The sequence below is a fragment of the Schistocerca cancellata genome, chromosome 5, assembly GCF_023864275.1.
Source record: "Schistocerca cancellata isolate TAMUIC-IGC-003103 chromosome 5, iqSchCanc2.1, whole genome shotgun sequence".
Lineage (NCBI taxonomy): Eukaryota > Metazoa > Arthropoda > Insecta > Orthoptera > Acrididae > Schistocerca > Schistocerca cancellata.
Window position 1 is genome coordinate 447,976,049 of NC_064630.1, and position 27,293 is coordinate 448,003,341.

A 27,293-nucleotide genomic window follows, 5' to 3' on the forward strand; every position below is an offset into this window, starting at 1 on the left:
CTTTCGTTCGAACAGTTAACGGATTATCATTAAACAATAAACAATAAACAATAAAAAGTGACAGAGTCGCTAGCCAGTCATGGCGAAAATTGTGTTATATATATATAAATATTAACCTTTTAAGGATCCATATAATTCCGGATGTCAAAGATACAAGGTTAGATCATATCCCCCTAGACGTTTCGAAGGAAACAGACTATGCAGCACACTGAAAAACATACAAAAGAAGTCGATGATATCCGAGGTTGAACAAATAAGAAAATCTATTGTAACGACAGCTGAGAGTAATGTTAGTATAGAAACGGCGTCTGTGCTGCAAAATCAAGCAAAATAATGACACTGCCTGACATAAAGGTTAAACATCCTAAAGTGGAGGAAAAAAATGGAAAAATGGCTCTGAGCACTATGGGACCCAACATCTGAGGTCATCAGTCTCAAAGAACTTAGAACTACTTAAACCTAACAAACCTAACACACATCCATGCCCGAGGCAGGATTCGAACCTGCGACCTTAGCGGTCGCGCTATTCCATACTGAAGCGCCTAGAACCGCTCGGTCACACCGGCCGGCAAAAGTGGAGGAAGAAACGAAATGAAACCACACACTTTGAGAGGGTGTGTTTTGTTATGTTCTCAGAGATCACATAATCACGTCAAGTTTACAGAAATCTCGGCAATATATGCCACTGTGACCACTTATTATCATTACGCCGTTGTAAACCCCCTGGCTTACATGAATGTACTAATTTGGTTGGGAAGCCATTGTTTCCTCTCCTTGGGAAAGCTGGCCCACAAATCTTGTAATTTGTTGGTAAAATCCTAGACGCTGGCACTGGGAGAGAGTTGACATCAGAACTGGTCCCACATATTATCTGTGGGGGCGATATCTTGGGATATCGCTGACCGCAGAAGTACCCCTGCAATACCCAGACATTTAATAGAGTCAGGTGTAACTAATAGACGAGAATTACCCTGTTGTATAGTGACACTACGTTACTGCCACATGAGTGGAAACGCATGAGGATGCAGGATGTCCATAATGTAGCTTGATGCCGTCAGATTAGTCTGAGTCACTATCAGCAGTGACCTGAAATCACAAGTAATGGTTCCATAGACAACTATGCGAGGAGTAAGACCCATGAGCATCTCCCATTGCAACATCTGCCCGTCTCCCCGGGTTGCCTCCATACTGTCCGATGACGATCACCTGGGGTAGGTCAGAGCTGTGATTCATCACATAACACCATGAAATGCCATTCATTAGCAGTCCATGTTTCATGGTCATGGCACCAACCCTAACGGCGTTTTTTATGGTGCAATGTCAACGGCAATCTACGCTTGGTGTGGTAGCTGACTAATTTGGCTGCTGATAATCTGTGACCAACGCTGTGGAATGGCACAGAATACTGAAGTGTCCAGGCGTGGTCGACTGAAACCTTGACGGCGAGGATGCCTACTCTCACATTCCCATGCAGTCCAACATCGGGCTCCTGGTACGTCTGAATGCCCTACAATTCTGGATATTGCAGGGTTCGGCCAGCCCACCAAATGGACACCCGTAAAGATGCCACTCTCCCACCTTGTCAATTGTTGATGCACTGTTTCAGACAAATACGTGGCATCCCCTGTCCTTCATAGTCATCAGTCGTCATCTAGTGCTGTTCACGTACCTTAGATGCCGTAATAGGCCAAGTAACTACGCTAAAGCAGCACAACACTAGTGTAAACTTCCTGGCAGATTAAAACTGTGTGGCGGACCGGGAATCGAACCTGGGTCGTGGGTCGTGCTGGGGCAGCTCAGCTGTTGAATGCTTGCCGGCGATTAGTAAAAGTCACAGTTTTCAGTCTCGGTCCTCAACTTAATTTCAGCCTACCAGGAAGTTTCATAATAGCGCACATCCCGCTGCAGAGTGAACATTTCATCCCAGAAACACTAGTGCACTGTGGAGGTATTCTACCTGTCACAGAGAATTGCAGGTCTAATCACTTGGCTACCTGCCGATGATGTGTACGTTTACAAAGTTACATTGACATTCGACGTTGCCGGCCGGGGTGACCAAGCAGTTGTAGGCGCTACAGCCTGGAACCGCCTGACCACTACGGTCGTAGGTTCGAATCCTGCCTCAGGCATGGATGTGTGTGATGTCCATAGGTTAGTTAGGTTTAAGTAGTACTAGTTTCTAGGGGACTGTTGACCTCAGCAGTTGAGCCCCATAGTGCTCCGAGCCATTTGAACATCCGACAATGACTTGTAGGATCTTTATTTGTTTGGCAGCAGTATGCGTTAATTACGTTAAAATGTTTCAGATTAAAACTGCAGTTTACGTTAGCGATGACTAAACAGACAATAATTTTAGGGGCTACCTACAAAAAAATATAATGGACTTTAACATCAATTGGGTAAATGTATCCTGTCATAGCCAGCCGGAGTTGCCAAGCGGTTCTAGGCGCTACAGTCTGGAACCGCGCGACCGCTACGGGCGCAGGTTCGAATCCTGCCTCGGGAATGGATGTGTGTGATGTCCTTAGCTTAGTTAGGTTTAAGTAGTTCTAAGTTCTAGGGAACTGATGACCTCAGATGTTAAGTCCCATAGTGCTCAGATCCATTTGAACCATTTTTATTCTGTAATATTCAACATTTCTTGTGAGTCACGCCCACAACTATTTAAGCATTCCAGAACACCTCAACGCAGTCTGTCAGGTAACTCAAATAGTCATAACATTTTCGACGTTGTTCCAGGAATTGACTTATTCATGAAATCGAACATTCACGCAGTACAGGAGTCAGAATCTGAATTGATGGAGATTGGTTGCGTTTCTCTGTTACAATGCTAATTAATCATACAAGGAGAGAAGTGATTGGGAACAGAAGGGTTCAAATGATTGTCTGGTCATCCATAATTAGGTTTCCGTGAGTTCTCTAAACAGCTTAGGTGGAGGAAGGGTAACTGCTTTGAAAAGGACACGACCGATATCATCTCTCCCCTACATGCGATTTACTTCATCCCAACGCAACAGCAAAGTATCTTCCTTAAACGCAGAAGTAGCAGTGCATGTATAAGCTTTAGAATAAGCCACAGTTTTTCTCCTGTGTCCGGTAACGTCTGTGATTGGGAAAACCGTACACTGGTTTTATAATACATTGTAGTTCTTGATAAAACGTGTTGAAGCTTTGGTCTTCAGTATGATGACTGATTTGATGCAACTCTACACGCTACTCTACCCCGCACTAACCTCTTCGTCTCGCAATAACTACTGCAGCGTACATCCGTTTAAACCTACTCACTGTATTTGTCCCTTCCTCTACAAGTTTTAGCCTCAGCACATCCTTCCAGCACTAAATTGTGAGAAGTAGGTGTCTCAGGGTGTGTCACATCAACCCACCCCATCTTTCAGTCAATTGAAGATAAGATTTTTCTCCTTAATTCAATTTACCACCTAATTATTAGTAACGTAATCTATCCATCTGTCTTCACCATTTCTTTTAGCACCACATTTAAGAAGCTTCTGTTCCCTTCTGCAGTTGTCCATGTTTTCCTTCTGTATAAAGCTACATTCCAGAGAAATAGATTCTTGAAAGACTTCCTAACACAGTTAGCCAATTCCTCTTTCTTTGAAGTGCTTTCAGTGATATAACGAGTTTGCATTATCTGTTTCAACCATCGTCAGCTAATTTGCTACTCAAATAGCAATGTATGACCTTAGAGAGTCTAATTTTTTTACCTTATTCTCTAAGAATCAGCTGATTAAATTCGACTGAATTGGAAGGAAAATAAGCATTGGCCGTATTTTGTTGTTTTAGTGTAAGTAAAATCTATTTTCGGTCACTTAGTGACCATCCTCAGTGCTGTAATATACAATTAAAATTGGTAGGCACTGGTATCATGCTATAACCACAAGTTTAGATTGATCACATAAATCAATTAAAACTGGTTGTCGAATGTATCTCGGCTACTTAACAGTTTTTAGTTGCCTCTGATAGATATTAAAATTCAGCTGATCATAGCCAATAACACATTTCTAACTTTACATTTCTTCCGCTTCCATCACTGCACTGTTTCAGTCCAATCAAAGATTGAGAAAAATCTTCTCAATCATAAACCTTGACTTTCAGAAAAGTTGATAATTGTTCTGCGCTGGCTCGTACTTCTTAGCCTTATCCTTTCATTAGTATTTCACCAAAAAAAATAACAAATTTTCATTCGACACGTTTCATTCTGCCACCTCTTACTCTTATGTTCCCTAAAATTGTTTCTTTACTTTAGAAAAACTGTCCAACGTGCTCTATTTTTCGCCCCCTTTCCTCGTTTCACAGCATTTGAGATGTATTTCAAGTGAATTTTTTATTCATCCATATCATTAAGAACTTCATTCTTTACTAACATTTCCAGTATATTTTCTTATTCCTACTACTACAATTCCTCTCTTCTTACAAATTTCATTTTACAATGATCTCATACTCTGTGGTCTTGCTCTTTGCAGGTCACACCCCTCGTCTTCTTCTTCCTTTCTAGACCCTACTCCTCTACTGCCTTGAGAGGATGACAGGAATTGTGTTATGACATCAGGGAATAACTTCCATGGTACCAGAGTGAGCTGTAGGTGAGAAAAAATGTACAGGAAAACAGATATTGGAATGTATGTAATAAATAACTGTGGACGTCGGATATAAATATTATTAATAACAACGATGATAATAACAACAGTTGTTTATACCTCAGTGTCCTGGTACAAGTCTCTGAATTGGACACCACGTCAGCGACTTGCGTGTCTTACCACCCAGGGGAATAGGGACCTACACCTGAACATGGTATCTTCAGATCACTGAAATGTGAAAGCTAGATTAAAGACGAAAAATATCAGTGGTTCAACCAGGATTCAATCATCTGACCTTTCTGTTTCCATTGACGCGCTTCATCGCCTTCTTTCTACTCTCCTCTATCTGCTCCTTTGTCCTTTCTCTTCACCAGTTGAGTGCGGATATAACACAATATCTCTCCAATTCCATTTAAGAAAACATCTGTCACTTTATTAATGCAGAGGATGGCCAGTCTTCCGAACGAAGACGCTGAGCTACGGTGCCGGTACCAGTAGACACTAGGATTAGTGTGACACAAACAAATTAGTACAGGGCAGTAAAGTGCTGGCAGCATCAAACCAGCCGGAAGACTGATTACACCCGCAGGTAAAAGCACTGCAGTGGTCAGCAGCTGTGCCAGTGCGGGTACTCACAGTAGACGTCGAGTCGCCACGAGTCCTCCTCGACGCCGCCCCGGACGTGGCTGTTCTCTGCGCGGCACGTCACCACTCGGTCGTGGTCACTGGCGCCCGCCGTCAGGCGCAGCGTCGACACTGTCTCGTTCAAGTCCGGAGACACCTGAGGGCACACAAACCAAGAATACCTGTCAACGTGTTTCCGTAGTTAGGTTCATCATACACACAGTCTAGCAGGCGAAGAAAATGAAATGTGGTACGACAGGTGGGGGCAACTTAACCCTTAACTTATGAGGAGTGGTCACTCAGACCGCGCAAAAGTTTTCTAACTCGCTCTCTAAAGTTGGTTCTGGCAAGTGCTACTATACACTATCCACCCTCCTTAACTTCCCAACCCTACAATGCTGAGTTGTTGGTTGCATTGTCAGCTTGTTGTTTGTTTGTTTGTTGACAGGTGTTGTTGACACTTATTTGAATCTCCAAAATCGTTCCTCATAAACTACGTAATTTCTTCAGTGTAATACACAATGTGTTCGTAAGTACACTCGACAGCAAAAAAAGGGGATCACGCCTGAATTTCAACGTGTAGGCTGCACCTGAATGTATGCAACTATCATAGCATATCTGTGTTGCACATCGTCGCAACCCTCCACAGTACAGTCGTTGTAAGATACACAGTGGGTACCGCTAGAAACTACTAGAGAACACCGGTCTTCATGTCAGTCCGTTCAGATGTAAAGTAACACCATGATAGTACAGAAGAGATCAGACAGTCCTTAACGATTGTAACCTAAACTTAATTACAATAAGTGACATTTCAAAAGTTATGGGAAAACTAATTTAGTCACATAAATCGTTCAGTAATCCTTGGGCACAATTAAATACTGGAGACAGTATTTGGATTTATAAAGTTTTATAGCAATTGGAAACAAGTTCTTTGCAGTCTAAAAGGTTTACCGAACACATACTGAACGTCGTTCAACGTTCAACAGTGAGTGGTTTCGCATGGACTGTATGTAATACTAAGCAGTCAAAAGAAAATGTGATTAATGGCGGCAAGCACTCTACGGCAATTCCAACATTAACAGCGAATCACAAGTAATATCTTTGTTCACATTACTCATCAACAGTGTCTTGTACACAAAGTTGTACTTTGAATGACATGACCAACGTCTCCATTCTGGATCTGGATGCAATCCCAGAATGTAAAGCCATTTTTAACCAAGCAAAGCTTTGTGCCTTATCGAGGCTCGATCACCAGGCAGAAAGAGAATATTGACGTTTGCACCAGTATCAGTTATCAATTCTCAACTTGAAGGTAAATGACGATATGTTTGTACGAAACCAAGAACCCTAACATGACAATTCCCTTCTTGGTAATTAACCTCAAAAGACGTTGTATGTTGTTGCATTGTCAAAGAACAAAGAATGCACATGTTTAAAATTGAAGTGCCATCAAGTAATGCTGGTGACAAGGATGCGAACCCAGCACCTAATCGGATTGTTGAATACGTATGTAAAGTCGGGCTGTAGATATCACAGTTTGTCACCAGTAGTGGGGTTGGCATCTTAAATGACGACTGAAGTAGTATTGCCTGAGCGGGATTCGAACCCGGCGCCTTCCGCCATCGTTGTCTAACCAGGAATAGACGAGAAATGTCCAATGTTGGTCCACTATTAGCGAGATGTGCACACGTTTAACTAGAAATAAGGCGACGAAAACGTCTATGCTGACTGAGAGTCGAACGCCGTACACATGGTTATGAAGACACGTTAATAATCAAATTCTTATTCAGTGGTAGCTGGGAGTAAAATGTTCAGTTGCAAACCTTAAGGCCTTTCTCATCCCTAGAAATGTGTTTCCTAATATCTGCGATATCATGGTGTCAATTTACAAGTGGAGTGACTGCCGTAAAGAGCAATGTTCTCTAGTAGTCGTGCATCATTGAGATATAAATGAAGTGCCTCAGCAGAAAGCAATTTCCGTCGTGCAGCTTTTATTGTTTCAGAGACACTGAGTACATGTTATAAGTGCACAAAACGTGTATTATATACTACGTATATACTATTATTTGGAGAAGCTGCACCAAACCTGTTTACTTTTACATTCCGCTTAATTGTGGTGGTTGAATACACGTTTTCTTAAGACTACATCTAATGCAGAGCGCTTACAAGAAAGAATATTTTCCTGCGTAATGCTATTGCTAGATAGGTGAAATATTTTGTGGTAGCTATGTTTAAAACGAATGTAATTTTGAGGATATTGTTCGTCAAATATTTGAATGAATCGTCAACTGTAAGTGTACCTGCACATGTTATAGCATAATAGCTGTAGTTGCGTTAGTTTATACTACAGACTTGGGTGTGTGAGGTGTAACTTTTGAGCCGGCCGTGGTGGCCAAGCGGTTAAAGGCGCTACAGTCTGGAACCGCGCGGCCGCTGCGGTCGCAGGTTTGAATCCTGCCTCGGGCATGGATGTGTGTGATGTCCTTAGGTTAGTTAGGTTTAAGTAGTTCTAAGTTCAAGGGGACTGATGACCTTAGAAGTTAAGTCCCATAGTGCTCAGAGCCATTTTTTTGCAACTTTTGATCCTTCAAGGGGTGATCGTAGCCTTGCGTCCCGGGTTTTTACTAGCCGTGGCTCGCGAGCTACGGGCCATCCAGGCTGGCCGAGGCGAGAAAGAAGTGAGCGAGCGGGCGGTGGCGTTGATGGGCCAACAGCCGGGACGATCCAGCACGACTGCGCCGCATGCCTCTGCCTCTGCCTCTGCCGCTCCGTTTGACGTAAATATGTTTACCTCCTCTCCTGGCATTAGTATAAGAGCGGCAACCAGAAATATACATCAGGCTGTCTGCCGTGATGGCCCACTAGGAGAGGTCTATTCGAGATAGAGTTGCCGCTCTCACTGAAGAAGGAAGATGTTCCATCAGAGGAGCTGGCAGACGGTATGGCTTACCACATACCACTGCAAAGAAAGAGGCACAGAAATAGGCGCCACCAACAGAGCTCGTGGCTCAGGCAGGAAGAGAGTGAGCTCACAGCAGGAAGACAGGGACCTAGTGTCTAGGAGGAGAGAAAATCCCTTTCTGAACGCGAAGCAGTTGCGGCGGGAGACCAACTTCCCCGGCTCCAGTGACACGATTCGCCGAAGGCTGAGGGACGCTGGACTGCATGCACGACGATCCGCCGTGAAGCGAGAGCTCAGCGATGACAACGTTTTATACCGGCTAGCATTTGCGGAGCTCCACCTGAGGGCGTCGTGGGACAACGTCATTTTCTTTTCCACCAGTAAGTACGGTCCACGAAACGTTTAGAGACTGTAAGGGACTTGCCATCGACGTGAATATGTAACCACGACGAGAAGAAGTAGCCGGCTATCTGTTACCTGCTGGGGTTGGAATTCTGCGAGAGGGGTGGGAATTCTTCACAGGATAGAAGGAACTCTGGACAGCGCGCAGTATGCCAAAGTATTGTAAATTGTTATGCTTCCGTCAGTGCGAATGTTGTACGAAGAAGGGGACGTCACATTGGAAGAGGACTATTCTCCCATTCACAAGTCTGCATTTTCTTAGCAGCGGCTCTCCACGATTGGCGTCAACGTCATGGACTGGTCGCCACGGGTGGCTGAAATGAACCCCATGGAAAACATGTGGGCTGAGGTCGCCAGAACATTAACAGAGAACTGGCCACGAAACCAACCAACTACTGCGGACGCTCTTTGGGACTGCGTCCTGGAGCCTGGGCGGAAGTAGCTTCTTCAGGCTGTTACGTCCGACGGCTTATACATTCTATGCCAAGACGCGTGATAGAAGTACAAAATAAAGAAGGATTCTGGATAAAATACTAATGTTTTGTTATGTCGTATTTTTCGTCATTTTTCCTCATTGGGGGCTAGTGGAAGTTCGCGTGGCAACAGAAAAGATACAATATGGGTTAGCTGTCCTTTGAGTTGCCCTTTTAATTCAAGTTGGTCTCTTTTGAATATACAGGTTTTTAAGTATTCTACTTTGATTTCATTTATATCCTGTCTCGATATTTACAAGCTAATCAGCGTAGATGGACTCTGTCACAGTAATTTTTGTTATTTCAAATACATCTCTCTCTTCCCCTCCATCCATGAATACGCCTTCGTCCTCCACACAATACGCAAACGATTTCATATTGTGTTTATTCGTTGCTAATATCTCCTCTCTTCTCCCTCACACACACTTTCTCTCTGTCTGACACTATCGCCGCAAGTGCCCTTCTATTCCATTCCCCCAAAACCTTACAAACAAATCAAGCGGTTTCCATTGACGTTACATCTTCTCTTTTAATGGCTGCTGTCTTTACTCTCTATCATTCCTCTCAACGCCTATGAAATCGTGTTCTTTCATCTCCCCTTCCCTATAATCCGTACTTGGTTCTGATAACAGTCCTTCCATATCTCTCGGACCTAAGATATAACGAACTGTGGCACACATCTAAGTAAGCAATTCTTTGCAAGCATCTCACGCTTATGCACTTCTGCACTTCTATCCATTCCCAGATCCTGCCATCTGCATCTACATCTAAATGAATACTCTGCAATTGATAATTATGTGCTTGGCAGAAGGTTCTGTGATCTGGTGGATTAATCTTGTATTGATGTGTAAAACGTGTAGGTTCACATCTCACGTCACGCGTAGATTTTTAAAACACACAAGTAACTCTCCTTCAGCCCTAGAGCGCAAAGTTCAGAACGCCAGTAAGCTCCGTAGTTCAATGTCCGCAGTAGATAACATTCCTTCGCTGCCGACTGGGGCAGAGCGGCATTCATTTGAGATGTGACAGCTGGAGAAACCCCAGAGGGCAGAGACTCTGTCACTAGCAAGCCGTCGTAAACTAGAAAACGTATTTCATTTAATGAACCAATGACCATGTACGTTCACAAGGCTCTTACTTTATTTGAAACTGAGACGTTGAAAATTGTGTTGCTGGACTGGGATTGGAATTCGATTTCACTGTGTTCCCCAAGAGAGCAAACTCTTCTACGTCTCCTCGAAAGGCACCTATCAGGATTCGAATCCTGATCAGCACAAAATATTTGTTATTTCATTTCAAGCCGTAGCATGTGCACTCCGAACTACTAGTGAAAAATAGTTGCATTTTCAACGTCTCCTCGTGCGTTGTCAGCTGTAACGTGTTCGTTTCAACTCACAGAAACATGATAAGCTTTTTATCACAACATTACAAGATCAAACGTTTCCTTACATCTTTTCAAGTTCAAACATTCCTCTCCATCCTACTGGCGAAAACGGATTTGGGTTTGACGTTACGTTCGTTGTGACCACCAACGACGTTATGTTGTGGATTCAGCTTCTAGCCAGCAGAGTATTTTCGATCACATCATTGAAAGTACAAACATGCCACTCCTAGCTATCATTGGAAAAGAATTTGATAGTTGCAGTGTCTTCATGACCACGCGTGCGTGGTTTGAATTCCATTCAGCACCGAACATTTCGTCGCCTGATGTCTAGCTAAACATGCACACATCTCGCTAGTGGTGAACCAACAGTGGCTATTTATCGTCTGTTCCTGGCTAGAAAACGACGGCGCTAGAAGCTGGGTTCGAATCACAGTCAGGCAAAAACAATTCTATCGTCGTTTAAGGTTCCAAAATCTCGCTATTGGTGTAAACATTTGATATTTAACTTCTGATTTTACGTACTTCGTTAACAATCCGATTAGGTGCTGGGTTCGCATCCCTGTCACAAGCTCTACATGATGGCATTGCAATTTTAAACATGAGCATACCTTGTTCCTTGTGAATGACACCATATTAAACGTCGTTGGGGGTAGTTCCCAGGAAGGTAACTGTTATGACACGATTACCAGTTCAGTACAAACATTTTCGTCATTTATTTTCAAGATGTGAATTGATAACTGATACTGGTGCAAAGGTCTATACTTCACGTCTCGTTATGCCTAGTGATCGGGTCTCAATAAGGCACAAACAAAGCTTAGCTTAGTTAGCAATGGCTATGGGTGCTGGGTTTGAATCCAGGTCCTGAGAGACGACGTCGGTCATTTCATTTAAAGCTCAAATTTGTGTACACGTAGCTGTTGATGTGTTACGAGAACAATGATTTTACTGGTGATTCGCTATTAATGCTGAGATTTCCGTAGAGTGCTTGTTGCCGTTAATCGCGTTTTTTTTACTGATCGTCCAATATCCAGCTTCTTGAACCACTTGCCGTTGAGCGACGTTCAGCACGTGGATGGAAAACCTCTTCGAGAGCAAAAAACTTTTTTCCAATTGCCGTACAGCTTTGTAACTCCATGTATTGTGTCAAGTATTTAATTTTGACTAAGAATTACTTTACGATATATGTAAAGTAATACGTTTTCTCAGAACTTTTGGAATGTCACTTGTTGTAATTAAGGTTAGTTTATGAGTGTAATGGGGTGTCTCATCGCTAAGAACGTGTTTTCTAGTATGTTTTGTATGACGAAATTAGTTGACGCTTAGACTGACTGCCAAAAAGACATTTGGTCTCCAGTAGTCTCTTGCAGTACCCATTGTGTGTAGTCAAACGACTGTACCCCACCTGGTTTTGGTGTTTAGCGGACGTGCAACACAGCTACATTATGTTGGTTGTATTTGGCAGTGGTCCACTTTTTTTGCTGTCAGGTGTACATGGCAGTTTTAACGATCCCAAGTTTGACGTAATAGTTAGTCTGTAGAAGGAGGAAGAAGTCAGTAATATACATCAATAAACAGAAGAAAAGGCAACGATTTTGCAATAGCCAGCAATAACTTTTCGGCTAGCAGAAGATCATTTAGAAGAAGAATTTCAGGACAGCTATGATGAGAACCTCTCTGTTTCTCCAAAAAATACTTAAAATGTTACTGAAAATCAAAGTATTACGACTGGTGATAAAGAGAAATGTAGTTCCCTGTACTGAATTTCAACTTTGTGGACTTTCTTTTTGTCTCTCGAGGGTAATTAATATGTGCAAGTTTAAGTCTTCCAATTCACTTTTATGTGAAAATTTATATGCTACAAAAATATATTAATTTTTCAGGGTGTAAAATTCAGTTCTGACATTGCTTTATGTGTACTGATTAAAAAACTCATTAGTGATTTTGCGTAATAAAAAGTAGAGTGCGGTAGACTTTACTTAATACAATAAAATCAAGCAGGAGTATTGAAGGCACCCAAGAAAAAAGAAAAATAAATGTTACACAACTGAAATTAAAACTGTCGAGTAATTTGAGCCTTAAACTTGGTTTAAATATAGTGGCCTAAAGACTCTGCCTTGTAGTACACATTAACCGTAAGTTAAGGTTTAATTGAGATTCTGGCCACTGTGGCCACGGAATGCGTTTACTTAACCTGTGTACCGACAAGTAACAGCTAAGGATGTGCAGTGTCTGCGTTTTTAAGAAGTACGATGCAATTTTCCATTGGAAGTGCATCATGTCTGAAGGAACATTGCATAACACTTCATAACAACACAGGCACAGATATATCCTATTTATCCGACGATACCAGGCAACGGCTTTAAAATAAAATATCTTCCCACTGGGAGACCGCTCGCATAAGGAAGAAAATACGCGTTCGAGTCACGGTCATTCGATTATACAGCTGACGTTCTTCTGTATTCGCAACTGCCATTGCATTTCATGTAAACCGTAGGTACTTTGCTAAAATCAGAGTCCGCCTCAACTGAATTCATTGGCGCAATAACGAGGTAAACAACGATTACAAAATTTCGAGTATAACACAAAAATTTGAGCACAAATTGAGAAAAATGTTTTAATCTGCCTCCTCATTCCCCAGCCTTCACAATGACCTAAGGTACCGCGTAATAGATTGATCTTCACCAAATAAAGACTTTTTACGATATTCATTTAATGTTTTTAAACTTGCAGTTGTCTCTTTCATTCACCAAACGGTCACGTTTTATGAATATGATGGCAAACGAATAACTAAGGAAGCAACTAGTAGCACATTACAAGCCACTGAATATAATGAGAAGCCTGAGAACTAAACAAAAGGATTTGATAGAATAATTTCAATAACTGACGTCGTATGTCGACTGTGTTTACGACAAATGGTTTCGAGAGATATAACCGTCGTCTTCTGGGCTTCAAAGAACTTTTGTTGCAAAATTTGTTCATTGTGGGTAAGAAACTCTTGACATGTTGCCATTAATAGGATAAAATGTAGCATATTTTATCCAGCATAATGACAATAAGGCATGAAGTTCTGACTCAGAATAAATTGTTTTGTGACAAAAATTAGTTATAACTGTTGAAAGTGGCTGAAAAAAATAGACAAATTTATGTGATCTTGGCTTTTGATAAAATTTTTTAACAAATAAAACGTATATCGCTCCTTCTAATTTCATTAGACGAGAAAATTCCATCAAAAATAGATTTCTAATAAAAGTCTTAGCTCTGGAAGATAAATGAGAAGTTAATTCTTCTTCTGTTTATGATTTACTGGACGTAGCATCCATAAGAGTTCTAATACAGACTAACTTGCTATATAATTCCATGTTGAAGTTGGCACATACTTCTTAGCAAGCTTCATGATGTCATTATATTTCGTAAGATTACATGACAGAGGTAGTTTATAAAGTTTTTCCTCATGAAATATCAATGTAGATGAGGCTTCGTGAATTACGAAGTTATGGTAGATAAGTTGTGATTTGCGAACTACATGCTTGTGGTTAATGGAATATTTAAATTATCTGTACTTTGAAACAGTAAACATCTCATCGTCGGCACTTTAATATTAAAAGTTTTTCTTTCAGGAGCGTCGATAATTCTGTACATTACATACACGGAGATGACCCTCCAGAAATACCTGCGTTATGTTCTACTTCTTCCTTATGCCAGAATCTGACTACAGATTTTTGCAGTGACAAAGCAAATAACGGACATGTCTGGTTCTTGTCCCAAAAAGTTGACGTTAACAACTCCATTCCATATGTTATTCTGATTGGCTCCCATGGGTAAGTGTCATTATTTCACCATACGCAATGGTAGAAAACCTCATTTTCGGGAGAAAGTGGGCACACTTGCTCATAGAACCAATGCCTCCAGTTTACGTCCTTTCGGATCCAGCATAAAGTACAACAAAGCCAATGTTAAGAAATGCCATTGCGTTTCCCGGAACTGGTGCGATTCTGGTCACTTTGTCTCGCAAGATTGCGCAGCTGCGCGTAGGACTCATGTTAGTATCACTTTAACTATCACTAACTTATTCATTTTCAGTTAGGATTAGGTTTGAAGTGACGTTAAACCCGAATATTCCATCCTTAGTTTCTTGCTTAGAAATGTGGCATACCTACTGAGTAGTGGGAAGAAACTAACCAAAGAAACTCCAAGCCCAAGTTACTAAAAAGGGCCTTCAGATCTACTTGGATGGAACTAAATAAAAAGCCAGGTCAGAAATGATTAGCTGTAGACAAGAGGAATATCAGGTAGCCAGAAAAGTACAGGTATCTGAGATGGAACCAGACACTACTAAGGAAGGTGATTTCACATTTTACATCAACGAGAAGAAAATGGTGTACCAGCTGACAAAGTTGTTTCTAACAAATGTCTGTCGCAGACAAGATTGTGCAGTTGTTTCATCGGAGACTTAGTACTTGTATAGCGCTTTGTCATCAGTTGGAATTGGCTGAACGAGAAGGTAATGCTCAAAGAAAACAAGATCATAAGCATGATCTTACCTCTAATAAGAATGGAAACTTTAAAAGCCAAAAGTTTGCCAAATTGTACTTATCTGTGAAAAAATCCATTGACAGAAGGTTTCCTGCCTTGGTCAAAAATTACTTATGAGCCTGCATAGAGCGACGAACCCAATTTGGACTTAATCTGTATCTAAATATAAACGTCTTGTATGTGTGCGTACTGCCAGACTTTTCACCATAACCATCCACTCCCACAGACTCGTGGTTGTGGTGCTCCATACCGCTTGGCCTCAAGCCACTAGTCACGGAGTTTAGTCCCGGTGCATGGCAATGGGCAACTGTGGCGAGCAGAAATCCTCGAAATATGGAGAAATAAATACTCTTAGGAAGAGCTATATAATCTGATTTACGAAATTTACCGTATATGTGAAAAGGCTTTTATTGTGTCCGTCATCCGTTATAATAAAATGCTTGCGGGGCATCGTTGTCCAGACTCTAACAACGACCATGTAATATCAAAATAGATTAGTTTTAGTATGTCTGCACGTTTTCGTCAATCATGCTTTACCGACGATCAATAGAGAAACAAAGGAAAAAATCTAAATGGATTCAAAAATTAAAATATTCGTTACGAGCAAATGAAGACTCGAACGGTACACTGCAGTGATTTGGACAAACATTTCGCTTGTTCTTCGGGAGTATAATTTAGCGCGATTTCGTCAATCACTTCGTTTACTCTTCTTTTGCATTATTTTTTGTGACTAAAATCCTTGGCACTGTGGAGTTACCCACGATTAAATAACACTGTGTAATGTAATGTTAGAGCAAGTACGGATGGAACAGGCTGATAATTGTATAAGAAAGTTTAATCAGTAATATGGTAAAGGTTTAAATTCATGGAGAATATAGCTTTTTATAAGAGAACTAAGTGCTCCACATCGCGTTTTATATTGAGATATCTGCCAACCACAATAATCCACTTCCACGCTCCACAGTACCTATGAAACACGTTGAGAACTCTATCGCTATTACGCTTCACAGTGAATGAAACAATAAAAACATTTTCAAATAAACGCTAAAGGTCGTAGGTCATACATTATTTAACTTTCTCTTAGAGTATTTATTGCACCATATTTCGCAGGTATTTGCCCTCGAAACTCAGCCACTCTCAAGTACTATGACCAAAGTATCTTACCAAAAGGAAAACTGTGTTCATAATATCCTTAATGAGATACAGATCTGTATGCATCTCATATCTAGAATGGTACTCGTACCTTCTATCGTGCCATATATTCTGAGTCGGGCAACGTCGGGTTTCTCAGTTAGTTTCTAGATAAAACCCCCTGTGTGCCTGCATCACAGTGGCTGAACGGCATCTTAAACAATAGTTCATTATAAATGAAGACAACCAGAAAAGTGATATTTTCCAAGAAAGGCGAAAACTAAAATATATAGAGTGGAGAGGTAAAGGAAGCTCGCGCAAGACGAATCCGTGCGTACTGAGTGAGAGTTATAGATGAAAGAAAGTAAAGATTGTAGTAAAGCAGTCCACGGCTGCCAAAACGAAAGAAAAAGACGAACAAAATATTCTGATTAACTTACTGCAGGGGATTACTGAAGAAAAGCAGCCATAAATAATGAATGAAATGTAATCTAAAACATTAAACATTATTAACAAATTATGCACACTTAGGCATCAACAGCCAAACGTATGGAAGTTCTTTGAATCATAAGGAAAGAAAACATTAAGCTGGCATGATTGTAGTGATTAAAGCAAGTATACATGGATGTTTATAAGACCAGAAGTGCTTTTTTTAGATACGAAGCGCCGCAGGAAAGGATCTCAGAATAAAAGTGCCCTCAGTGTGATGTTATTGAGTCAGTAACAAGATACCGTCAATCAGAGATACAACTATGAGCCGTATACAGAGCTTAAGGCCTGGGAAAGCTGAACCATGTTAGACATTTAATAATATAATCGACAGACAGAGAGGCATGTGTTGGATAATAAAGAAACAAAGCTACAAGTGGAGATGAAACTTTAGAACCATTTGAAGGGAATGACTTCGTCAGCATGAATATTTTTGACACAAGAGAGTAACAGTGTAATAATTATTTGTCAGTTTCAGGTTCACATAATGGACCACTTATAATAATAGTCCTAAGATACAATAAAAGCTGCTCCATGTGGTACAGATCTTCAGTCATACCTAGTAGAGTCTTTCTTGGTTTAAGGCCTGTATGCTTCCTGAGCGGAAGTTGTTATTGTCAACTGCTCATGTTTTATTTCCTAGGTTGAAGAATTATTTAGTGCCATGCTGTCTATATTCCCTGTTTCGTTGTTTCACAGGACGGTAACCAGCTTTCGAAAACTGGTCTGAGATCCATTCAAATTTGAACCGACTAACACCTCCATTCTATGGAACATTCTAAGCAGATGTTGACAGCACTGCAGTTAGTTACTTCCTCCTTATCCTTAGTCACATGGTACAAGTCTTCGGAACGGTAACATGTTCCACATGCAACTTTCCCCTTGCGTTGATATTTTACCACGCAAACGTCACTTCTTCGAAAAACTAGTTTAATATCCATGAGTGCAACCTTTTCCACGACTGTAATACGTTCTTTCACGTGCAACTCACTGTGCTCAATTATACTTCTGTTGATACTTTGTAGTTCTACTATTTGCCTCGTGTTCTCCCTCATTCATCTCAGACTTTCGAACACTTCGTTTCTAAACAGTGCAGCAATAACGTCAATATCTAAGCTATATGTATAAAAAATTTATTTTTAAGTTCAATTCATGTGCAGTCCTCATGGTATCTTCATTTTATGTACTGATGTTTGTGGTACTTACTGCACTCGAACGGCACGTATGGTGACTGATGACAAAATTACTGTTTTGAAACTGCCTGTATATGGAGTGAGATTCAAAATAAATTTAGACATTTTGTTATTGCAGACAATATTACTGCAAAGTATTAAACAGATGGAATACTACATATGGATGTTGTACATTCTGATAGTCCACATTCGTTAAATGAGTGTAATTATTCCTGCAAATACATCTTCTGTTTCTGCCTTCACAAATTTTTTTTCCACGGTATTTAACACTGGAACTTCTTAATTCTATCGTTTTTCAGTCTTTTGTTTTATTGCCTAGAGTGCTGAGTATCTCTGACGTTTTATGAAGTCAGATAATTAGCAATCAATTAATTTTGCTTTTTGTGGGGAAAGCTTAAAAGATTAATATGAAGATGCACCTAAAAACGCGGACGGATTAAATGTGACTGCTCTGATCCAAGCGCTATAACAATCGAATTTTTCGTGCACCTTCATGCTTGTTGCGATGTTGTGTTCGGTCAACAATCGCAAAACTCCCTTTCATCTCACTGCGTGATGATGCAGTTTTCCTCCAGGCGAGGAGAGGGAGAGCAGGCTGAAACGTCTCTGGCCGTGTATGCAAAACTACTGCGCAGCCAGTGCTTTGTTTCATGAAATACGATTTTAGTAGTGCATTCTAACAGTGTAAATAGTGCTTTTTTTTTTCATCCGTCAGTCTACTGACTGGTTTGATGCGGCCCGCCACGAATTTCTTTCCTGTGCCAACCTCTTCATCTCAGAGTAGCACTTGCAAACTACGTCCTCAATTATTTGCTTGACGTATTCCAATCTCTGTCTTCCTCTACAGTTTTTGCCCTCTACAGCTCGCTCTAGTACCATGGAAGTCATTCCCTCATGTCTTAGCAGATGTCCTATCATCCTGTCCCTTCTCCTTATCAGTGTTTTCCACATATTCCTTTCCTCTCCGATTCTGCGTAGAACCTCCTCATTCCTTACCTTATCAGTCCACCAAATTTTCAACATTCGTCGATAGCACCACATCTCATATGCTTCGATTCTCTTCTGTTCCGGTTTTCCCACAGTCCATGTTTCACTACCATACAATGATGTACTCCAGACGTACATCCTCAGAAATTTCTTCCTCAAATTAAGGACGGTATTTGATATTAGTAGTCTTCTCATGGCCAGAAATGCCTTTTTTGCCATAGCGAGTCTGCTTTTGATGTCCTCCTTGCTCCGTCCGTCATTGGTTATTTTACTGCCTAGGTATCAGAATTCCTTAACTTCATTGACTTCGTGACCATCAATCCTGATGTTAAGTTTCTCGCTGTTCTCATTTCTACTACTTCTCATTACCTTCGTCTTTCTCCGATTTACTCTCAAACCATACTTTGTACTCATTAGACTGTTCATTACGTTCAGCAGATCATTTAATTCTTCTTCACGTTCACTCAGGATAGCAATGTCATCAGCGAATCGTATCATTGATATCCTTTCACCTTGCATTTTAGTTCCACTCCTGAACCTTTGTTTTATTTCCATCATTGCTTCCTCGATGTACAGATTGAAGAGTAGGGGCGAAAGGCTACTGGCTTGTCTTACACCCTTCTTAATACGAGCACTTCGTTCTTGATGGTCCACTCTTATTATTCCCTCTTGGTTGTTGTACATATTGTATATGACCCGTCTCTCCCTAAAGCTTACCTCTGCTTTTTTCAGAATCTCGAACAGCTTGCACCATTTTATATTGTCGAACGCTTTTTCCAGGTCGACAAATCCTATGAAAGTGTCTTGATTTTCCTTTAGCCTTGCTTCCAATATTAGCCGTAATGTCAGAATTGCCTCTCTCGTCCCTTTACTTTTCCTAAAGCCAAACTGATCGTCACCTAGCGCATTCTCAATTTTCTTTTCCATTCTTTTGTTTATTATTCTTGTAAGCAGCTTCGATGCATGAGCTGTTAAGCTGATTGTGCGATAATTCTCGCACTTGTCAGCTCTTGCCATCTTCGGAATTGTGTGCTTTTCCGAAAGTCAGATATCTCCAGACCCATATATTCTACACACCAACGTGAATAGTCGTTTTGTTGTCACTTCCTCCAATGATTTTAGAAATTCTGATGGAATGTTATCTATCCCTTCTGCCTTATTTGACCATAAGTCCTCCAAGCTCTTTTAAATTCCGATTGTAATACTGGATCCCCTATCTCTTCTAAATCGACTCCTGTTTCTCCTTTTATCCCATCAGACAAATCTTCACTCTCATAGGGGATTTCAATGTATTCTTTCCATCTATCTGCTCTCTCCTCTGCATTTAACAGTGGAATTCCCGTTGTACTCTTAATGTTACCACCGTTGCTTCAATGTCACCAAAGGTTGTTTTGACTGTCCTATACGCTGAGTCTGTCTTTCCGACAATCATATCTTTTTCGAAGTCTTCACATTTTTCCTGCAGCCATTTCGTCTTAGCTTCCCTGCACTTCCTATTTATTTCATTCCGCAGCGACTTGTATTTCTGTATTCCTGATTTTCCCGGAACATGTTTGTACTTCCTCCTTTCATCAATCAACTGGAGTATCTCTTCTGTTACCCATGGTTTCTTCGCAGCTACCTTCTTTGTACCTATGATTTCCTTCCGAACTTCTGTGATGGCCCTTTTTAGTTATGTCCATTCCTCTTCAACTGTACTGCCAACTGCGCTATTCCTTATTGCTGTATCTATAGCGTTAGAGAACTTCGAATGTATCTCGTCATTGATTAGTACTTCCGTATCCCACTTCTTTGCGTATTGATTCTTCCTGACTAATGTCTTGAACTTCAGCCTACTCTTCATCACTACTATATTGTGATCTGAGTCTATATCTGCACCTGGGTACTCCTTACAATCCAGTATCTGATTTTGGAATCTGTGTCTGACCATGATGTAATCTAATTGAAATCTTCCCGTGTCTCCCGGCCTTTTCCAAGTATACCTCCTCCTTTTGTGATTCTTGAACAGGGTATTCGCTATTACTAGCTGAAACGTGTTACAGAACTCAATTAGTCTTTCTCCTCTTTCATTCCTTGTCCCAAGCCCATATTCTTCTGTAACCTTTTCTTCTGCTCCTTCCCCAACAACTGCATTCCAGTCGCCCATGACTATTAGATTTTCGGCCCCCTTTACATACTGCATTACCCTTTCAATATTCTCATACACTTTCTCTATCTGTTCATCTTCAGCTTGCGACGTCGGCATGTATACCTGAACTGTCGTTGTCGGTGTTGGTCTGCTGTCGATTCTGATTAGAACAACCCGGTCACTGAACTGTTCACAGTAACACACCCTCTGCCCTACCTTCCTATTCATAACGAATCCTACACCTGTTATACCATTTTCTGCTGCTGTTGATATTACCCGATACTCATCTGACCAGAAATCCTTGTCTTCCTTCCACTTCTCTTCACTGACCCCTACTATATCTAGATTGAGCCTTTGCATTTCCCTTTTCAGATTTTCTAGTTTCCCTACCAAGTTCAAGCTTCTGACATTCCACGCCGCGACTCATAGAACGTTATCCTTTCGTTGATTATTCAATCTTATTCTCATGGTAACCTCCCCCTTGGCAGTCCCCTCCCGGAGATCCGAATGGGGGACTATTCCGGAATCTTTTGCCAATGAAGAGATCATCATGACACTTCTTCAATTACAGGCCACATCTCCTGTGGATACACGTTACGTGTCTTTAATGCAGTGGTTTCCATTGCCTTCTGCATCCTCATGTCGTTGATCATTGCTCATTCTTCCGCCTTTAGGGGCAATTTCCCACCCCCCGGACAAGAGAGTGCCATGAACCTCTATCCGCTCCTCCACCCTCTTTGACAAGGCCGTTGGCAGAATGAGGCTGACTTCTTATGCCGGAAGTTTATGCCGGAGATTTCTCATTCTGGAAACATCCCCCAGGCTGCGGCTAAGCCATGTCTCCGCAATATCCTTTCTTTCAGGAGTGCTAGTTCTGCAAGGTTCGCAGGAGAGCTTCTGTAAAGTTTGGAAGGTAGGAGATGAGGTACTGGCAGAAGTAAAACTGTGAGTACCAGGCGTGAGTCGTGCTTCGGTAGCTCAGATGGTAGAGCACTTGCCCGCGAAAGGCAAAGGTCCCGAGTTCGAGTCTCGGTCGGGCACACAGTTTTAATCTGCCAGGAAGTTTCAGTCCGATATTTGCTTAATGATGTTCAAGTCTGTGACGTTTGCTGGCCATTGGTTATGTTTAAACTCAGATGAGTATTCCTGGAGCCACTCTGTAGCAATTCTGGACGTGTGGGGTGTCACACTGTCCTACTGGAATTGCTCAAGTTTGTCGTAATGCATGATGGACAAGAATGGATGCAGGTGATCAGACAGGTCGCTTACGTACGTGTAAAGTGTGAGAGTCGTATCTAGAGGTATCAGGGGTCCCAGATCACTCCAACTGCATACCCCCCCATACCATTACAGAGCATCCACCAGCTTGAACAGAGCCCCCTGCTGACATGCAGGTCCCATGGATTCATGAAGTTGTCTCCATACCCTACACGTCCATACGCTCGATATAATTTGAAACCTGACTCTTGAGAACAGACAACATGTATACAGTCATCAATAGCCCAATGTTGACGGACCGAGGCGAGGCGTAGAGTTTTGTGTCTTGCAGTCATCAAAGGTACCGAAAGGGCTTTCGGCTCCGATAGGATGATCTTTCGCTGAATGGTTCGCCTGTTGACATTTGTTGGTGGCACAGCATTGAAATCTTCAGCAATTAGCGGGAGTTTGCACTTCTGTGACGTTGAGTGATTCTCTTGAGTCGTCGTTGGTTCGGTCCTTGGAGAATATTTTCCCGGCCGCGGCGATGTCGGAGATCTGATGTTTTAACTGATTCGTGATATTCATGTTACACACGTGAAATGATCGTACGGGAAAACCACTTCATGGTTACCTCGGAGAAGCTGAGTCCCATCACTCTTGCACCGACTGTAACACTACATTCATGTTCATTTAAATCTTGATAATGTGACATTGTAGCAGCAGTAACCGATCTGACAACTGCGTCAGACAGTTGTCGTCTTATATAGGCATTGCCGACCGTAGCGTCGTATTCTGCCTGTTTATATGTCTCTGTTTTATAATACGTATGCATATACCAGTTTCTCTGGTGCTTCATTGTATTTGTGCTCGTTATGTAATGGCAGCCAATAAAGGCACCCAGCAAATGAGTGTAAGTTTTGTAAAAAAATAAATGATAATCTGTCAAACTATTTTTGTTGATTTCATAATAAACTTTTCAGCAGTTTAAAGAACTGATTCATTTGTAGTGACAAGAACTCACTCACTGACACAAAATACCAGGGAAAGATACACGGGACGTCAGTGACCCAGCCGTGGTTCTAGGTATGTCCATATATCAGTGGTTCTAGTATTTAAGTATTATACTGTGAAATATTTTATGCTATTACTGTCATATAATTCACAGAAAGTTTATAATTTTCAACCCAACATTTTCAACGTTTTATAATTTAGACATTAGATGTGTAATCATAGAAAGGGAGCAAAAGAAACAGTAATAAATATTGTACAAATTCACATTAGATAATACACACGGTCCAGTCCCGTTAATGTGCCCACTGACTATGTTCAGCGTCAAAGTGCAATAACCGCTCACTGACCGCAGGCGGAAGCACTAGTAGTGGTGGATGGAGGAGGGGGGGGGGAGGATGACAGAGGGACATAGAAGACAATGCAGTTGTTGCTATAATGTTCAAACAGTGCAATTAATCTAATGTTTATAGAACACGATCATTGGCTATCGAGCCAAGGGTCGAAGTATTTCTCAAGAGTTTCAGTTTGTAAACTATTCATGTGAAGCCGTGGTAAAAGTAAACCGTGCATGGTAAAATGGCACTATCCAAGAATGGCACCGAGGCAGCCGATGTGCACCACAGCCATAGATGACAAAAGTGAATAGACATGCAATTGCTGAGCAGCTCACTGTGGAACTGAGGGGCTACCAACAGTGCTTCCTGGACGATAGTTCAGCGAACATTGCTGCATTGAGAATCCGCAACAGGCACCTGTGTCATGCACCAATGCTGACTTTCATTCATTGGCGATAAGGGCTGGAATTTCCATGCCCGTACCGTAACGGAATCAAATGGTTCAAATGGCTCTGAGCACTATGGAACTTAACATCTGAGGTCATCAGTCCCCTAGAACTTAGAACTACTTAAACCTAACTAACCTAAGGACATCACACACATCCATGCCCGAGGCAGGATTCGAACCTGCGACCGTAACGGAATATTGATTGAGTAGTGACAATCGGCCTTTTCAGATGAAACGTCTGAAACCTAAAACCCTCCAACTATTGCCGAAAATGTCGAGGCCGTTATGATATGTGGAACGTTTCGCGATGTTCCCTAGATGATCTCGTCATTGTGAAGCGTAATGGATCAACATGAGTATGCATGTGATGCTGAGGAGCATGTACTCCCCTACATCTAATTTGGTTTACCTTTACATCTACCAGCATGATAATTCAACATGACCCACAGCTTGCACAGCACATGAGTCGCTGGTAGAGCACAAGGATGATTTTAGCCTACTCGCTTGGCCACAGAACTCGAAGGATTTAAACCCAAAGATTAAGTTAGGGAACCACCTCAGTCACACTGCTTGTGCCAAGGATCCTCAACCGAGAAACCCAGCCCAGCTGGCCGTTGCATCGGGGGTTGATAAGGCTCCACAATTCTGTCGTTACCTTCCAGAAACTCAATAACTATCTTCCTGCAGGTCTCACAGTCATCTGGGTTGCAAAAGTTGGTCATTCTGGCTTTTAACAGGTGATCACGTTAATGCGACTCGACAGTGTACAACCTACTCATTTCTCCAGTTTCAATAATAAACCATTTCTAAATTATATAGAATTATTTTCACAGATAGTCCCAGAGTTAACACAATTTTCTGTGAAAATTTTTATATGCCTGGTGAAGGGGCAGCTGTAAGTGAGAAGCATCCACGTCACACTTAACATGTATCTTAGGTAGGTGTCGCAAAATTTTGGCTCATTGACTTGAGAGAACTTTGGCTCAGAAATGAATGCTGTGGTGGTATGTAACTGTTCTTTCTAAAATTGTCTCTCAACAAATGTAAAATAAGGTTGTATTGATCCAACAGACTGGAAAAACTGAATATCACTGATATGCGAGATGCATGTTAGTGCCAGTGAGTATACGTAGTTAATTATCGTAAGTTGCAATATTGTTTAGATTTGCGTGGGTTGTATAAGAATGGAGTCATAAAAAAGCACACTGGCATGAGCTGGCTCCCCTCAGGGAAGCGGCACAGCTTCACGGATGGACAGATGGACCATCCCAGAGGGAATTCGCAGAAGGAAATGTCGGTCAATGTCACTCATTTGAGAAGGCTTTCTATTTGAGCTACACAACTGGACACTGAGTACCCAACAGGCAATGTAGATACGATCTCTTGTGGCGTGTCATCAAGCACCGACTGTCCTTATAACTGGAATGTTGGGGGGATAAATGCTGTTTCTAGGTGGCAAAACTGTAGAGGAACACAGGCTTTGGAATATGTCCAGCAAAGACTGACGATGTAGGCTACGTGTGCTTGTCTGAAGATGAAAAGGTTTGCGAGACAGAGGAATTAATTGCAGGCAAAATCAAAAAAGAAAAGCTAGGCCCAGGATACACACTATTGTGGATAAAATGTAGAAAGCTGTGTTCCTTTGGGACGTGTAAGAAGCCACTGATAACATCCAGAAAATGGAGATCGAGATCTCAGGTTCAGACCCGTTTGTACTCATAGGATACCCTTGAAAGCTGGGTCCACAAAAGAAATGTTTTGCAATTTAAGAACTACCGAGATTGGCAAATTTAAATAGACTCGAAGTTAGAGAGAAAAAATTGACTATGCTGCTGAGGTTCCACCTCAGTGGTCACAGAAAGAAACGGAGGGAGTCTGAGATGACTTTTTTCAGCACTAGATGGTAGTAAGTGCGTTACTGTTTAACCATCTGCAGAAATCTCAAGTAATGGGATCGTCGTCTTTTCGAGAATCCCTTTTCGTCCGGCGTTTGGAATATCTGCAGCCCAGCAAAGACAAGCTACTTAAGGGATGCAAAATGCAGCAGTACGAGTTAGGCTTCTAAGAATCTGTCGATACAAATTGATTATTAGTTCGGCATTCAACTGTTTGACTTCTTCATCTCTGGGAGCCTTCAGTGTCAGACACCATCCATCTCTGATCAGAGCTGGAGGTAGAAATATATCCGACTGTCTCGAACTTACCCACGATCACAGGTCGTTGATGCCCACCAATGGCTGATTCTGTAGCCGCTTCAGCCTACACCTACACATGGGGATGGTGAGATCGAGCCACGACATTGAGATTGTCAGTAAGGACAGTAAGAATTTATACAATAAATAATCCCTAGCTTGACTAAGAAATCTTACATTCAGATTCAAATGAACAATTTGCTTCGAACTCAAGTCACAAATGGATTTCATGCCTTTCTCTAGTACTAACATCACGACAATGACTATAATTTCGCGACCACAGTCGTTTCATTTTTAAACGTGGTTATTAGAATTCTACTCCATACCTTTGTCAGATGTCTCGAGGCTTTCCTTTAGAATAATTATAACTTGTCAGATGATTTATGAGTCACTTTAACGTAATAAACAGTATTAATTGTAATTATTGTTTCATTTACTTGTCATTGAATTCATTATTCTGGTGGCTGTTGAAGTAATTAATGTCAGATTGCAGGGTCAATTATCATTTTTTTCAGATCAGACACTCCTACATCCCCAACCATAGCTAGACATCTACCGGTGTATTGAAGATGGTTTTACACATGGCTTTGCTTGCTACTTCCATTTCTACTCTGATCTTACGACATATCTCTATTTTTCTTGAATATAAAAGCGACGAGTTTCGAAAGATTTCCCTGAAAAGTTATACTATTCCATAAATATTTTAACAGATTAATAGTAGAGGTTGTCTTTCTTGTCAAATAACATGCGAGGTGCTTGTTAGTAACTAATAAGTAAATGGTTTCGTGAAGCATATTCTTTATTTGTGTGGAAGCTCTTTGTCGTTTTCTGGCTTTGAGACTATGGCTAACTCTTCTGCAAACGCGTACGGGGAAGTAAATGATGTCAGGTAAGTTGCACATAAAAACAACTTTGGGAAAATAAAACTGCCTTTTGAAATACACAGTAAAAAGCAATCCTGACAATCAGAAGTGACTGTTCAAAAGCAAAAATAAGAATTAGATAGTGCATAATGGTGCGTGATGTGTCTCCATTTCCTCGGACAGGTTATAACTGACATCAGACGAAATGCAAAATTGAGCATACCTACGTCCTAATTCATTCAGGACCAAACGGAGTAAGTGTAGATTAGCTTAGAACTCATCCAACACATCTAGATTCACGAGGATAAAGATATTTCTTGTAGTGTTCTGACAAGATGTCATAGCAAACCTGGGTTGTGGTTTCGTCGGACGTGCTTCAGCAAGCTGCCCTTCAGCTGCAGAA

The 27,293-nt window shown here is 41.4% G+C and overlaps 1 protein-coding gene across 1 annotated transcript in view; it reads right to left on the bottom strand.

Moving 5' to 3' along the window:
* Positions 1-27,293, bottom strand: part of LOC126188596 (nephrin-like) — a 403,181-nt gene that overhangs the window by 254,921 nt on the left and 120,967 nt on the right. Inside the window, exon 4 of the mRNA XM_049930197.1 lies at positions 5,232-5,376. Within this exon, the coding sequence (XP_049786154.1) occupies positions 5,232-5,376 (145 nt within the window). The remainder of the gene's footprint in view (positions 1-5,231; positions 5,377-27,293) is intronic.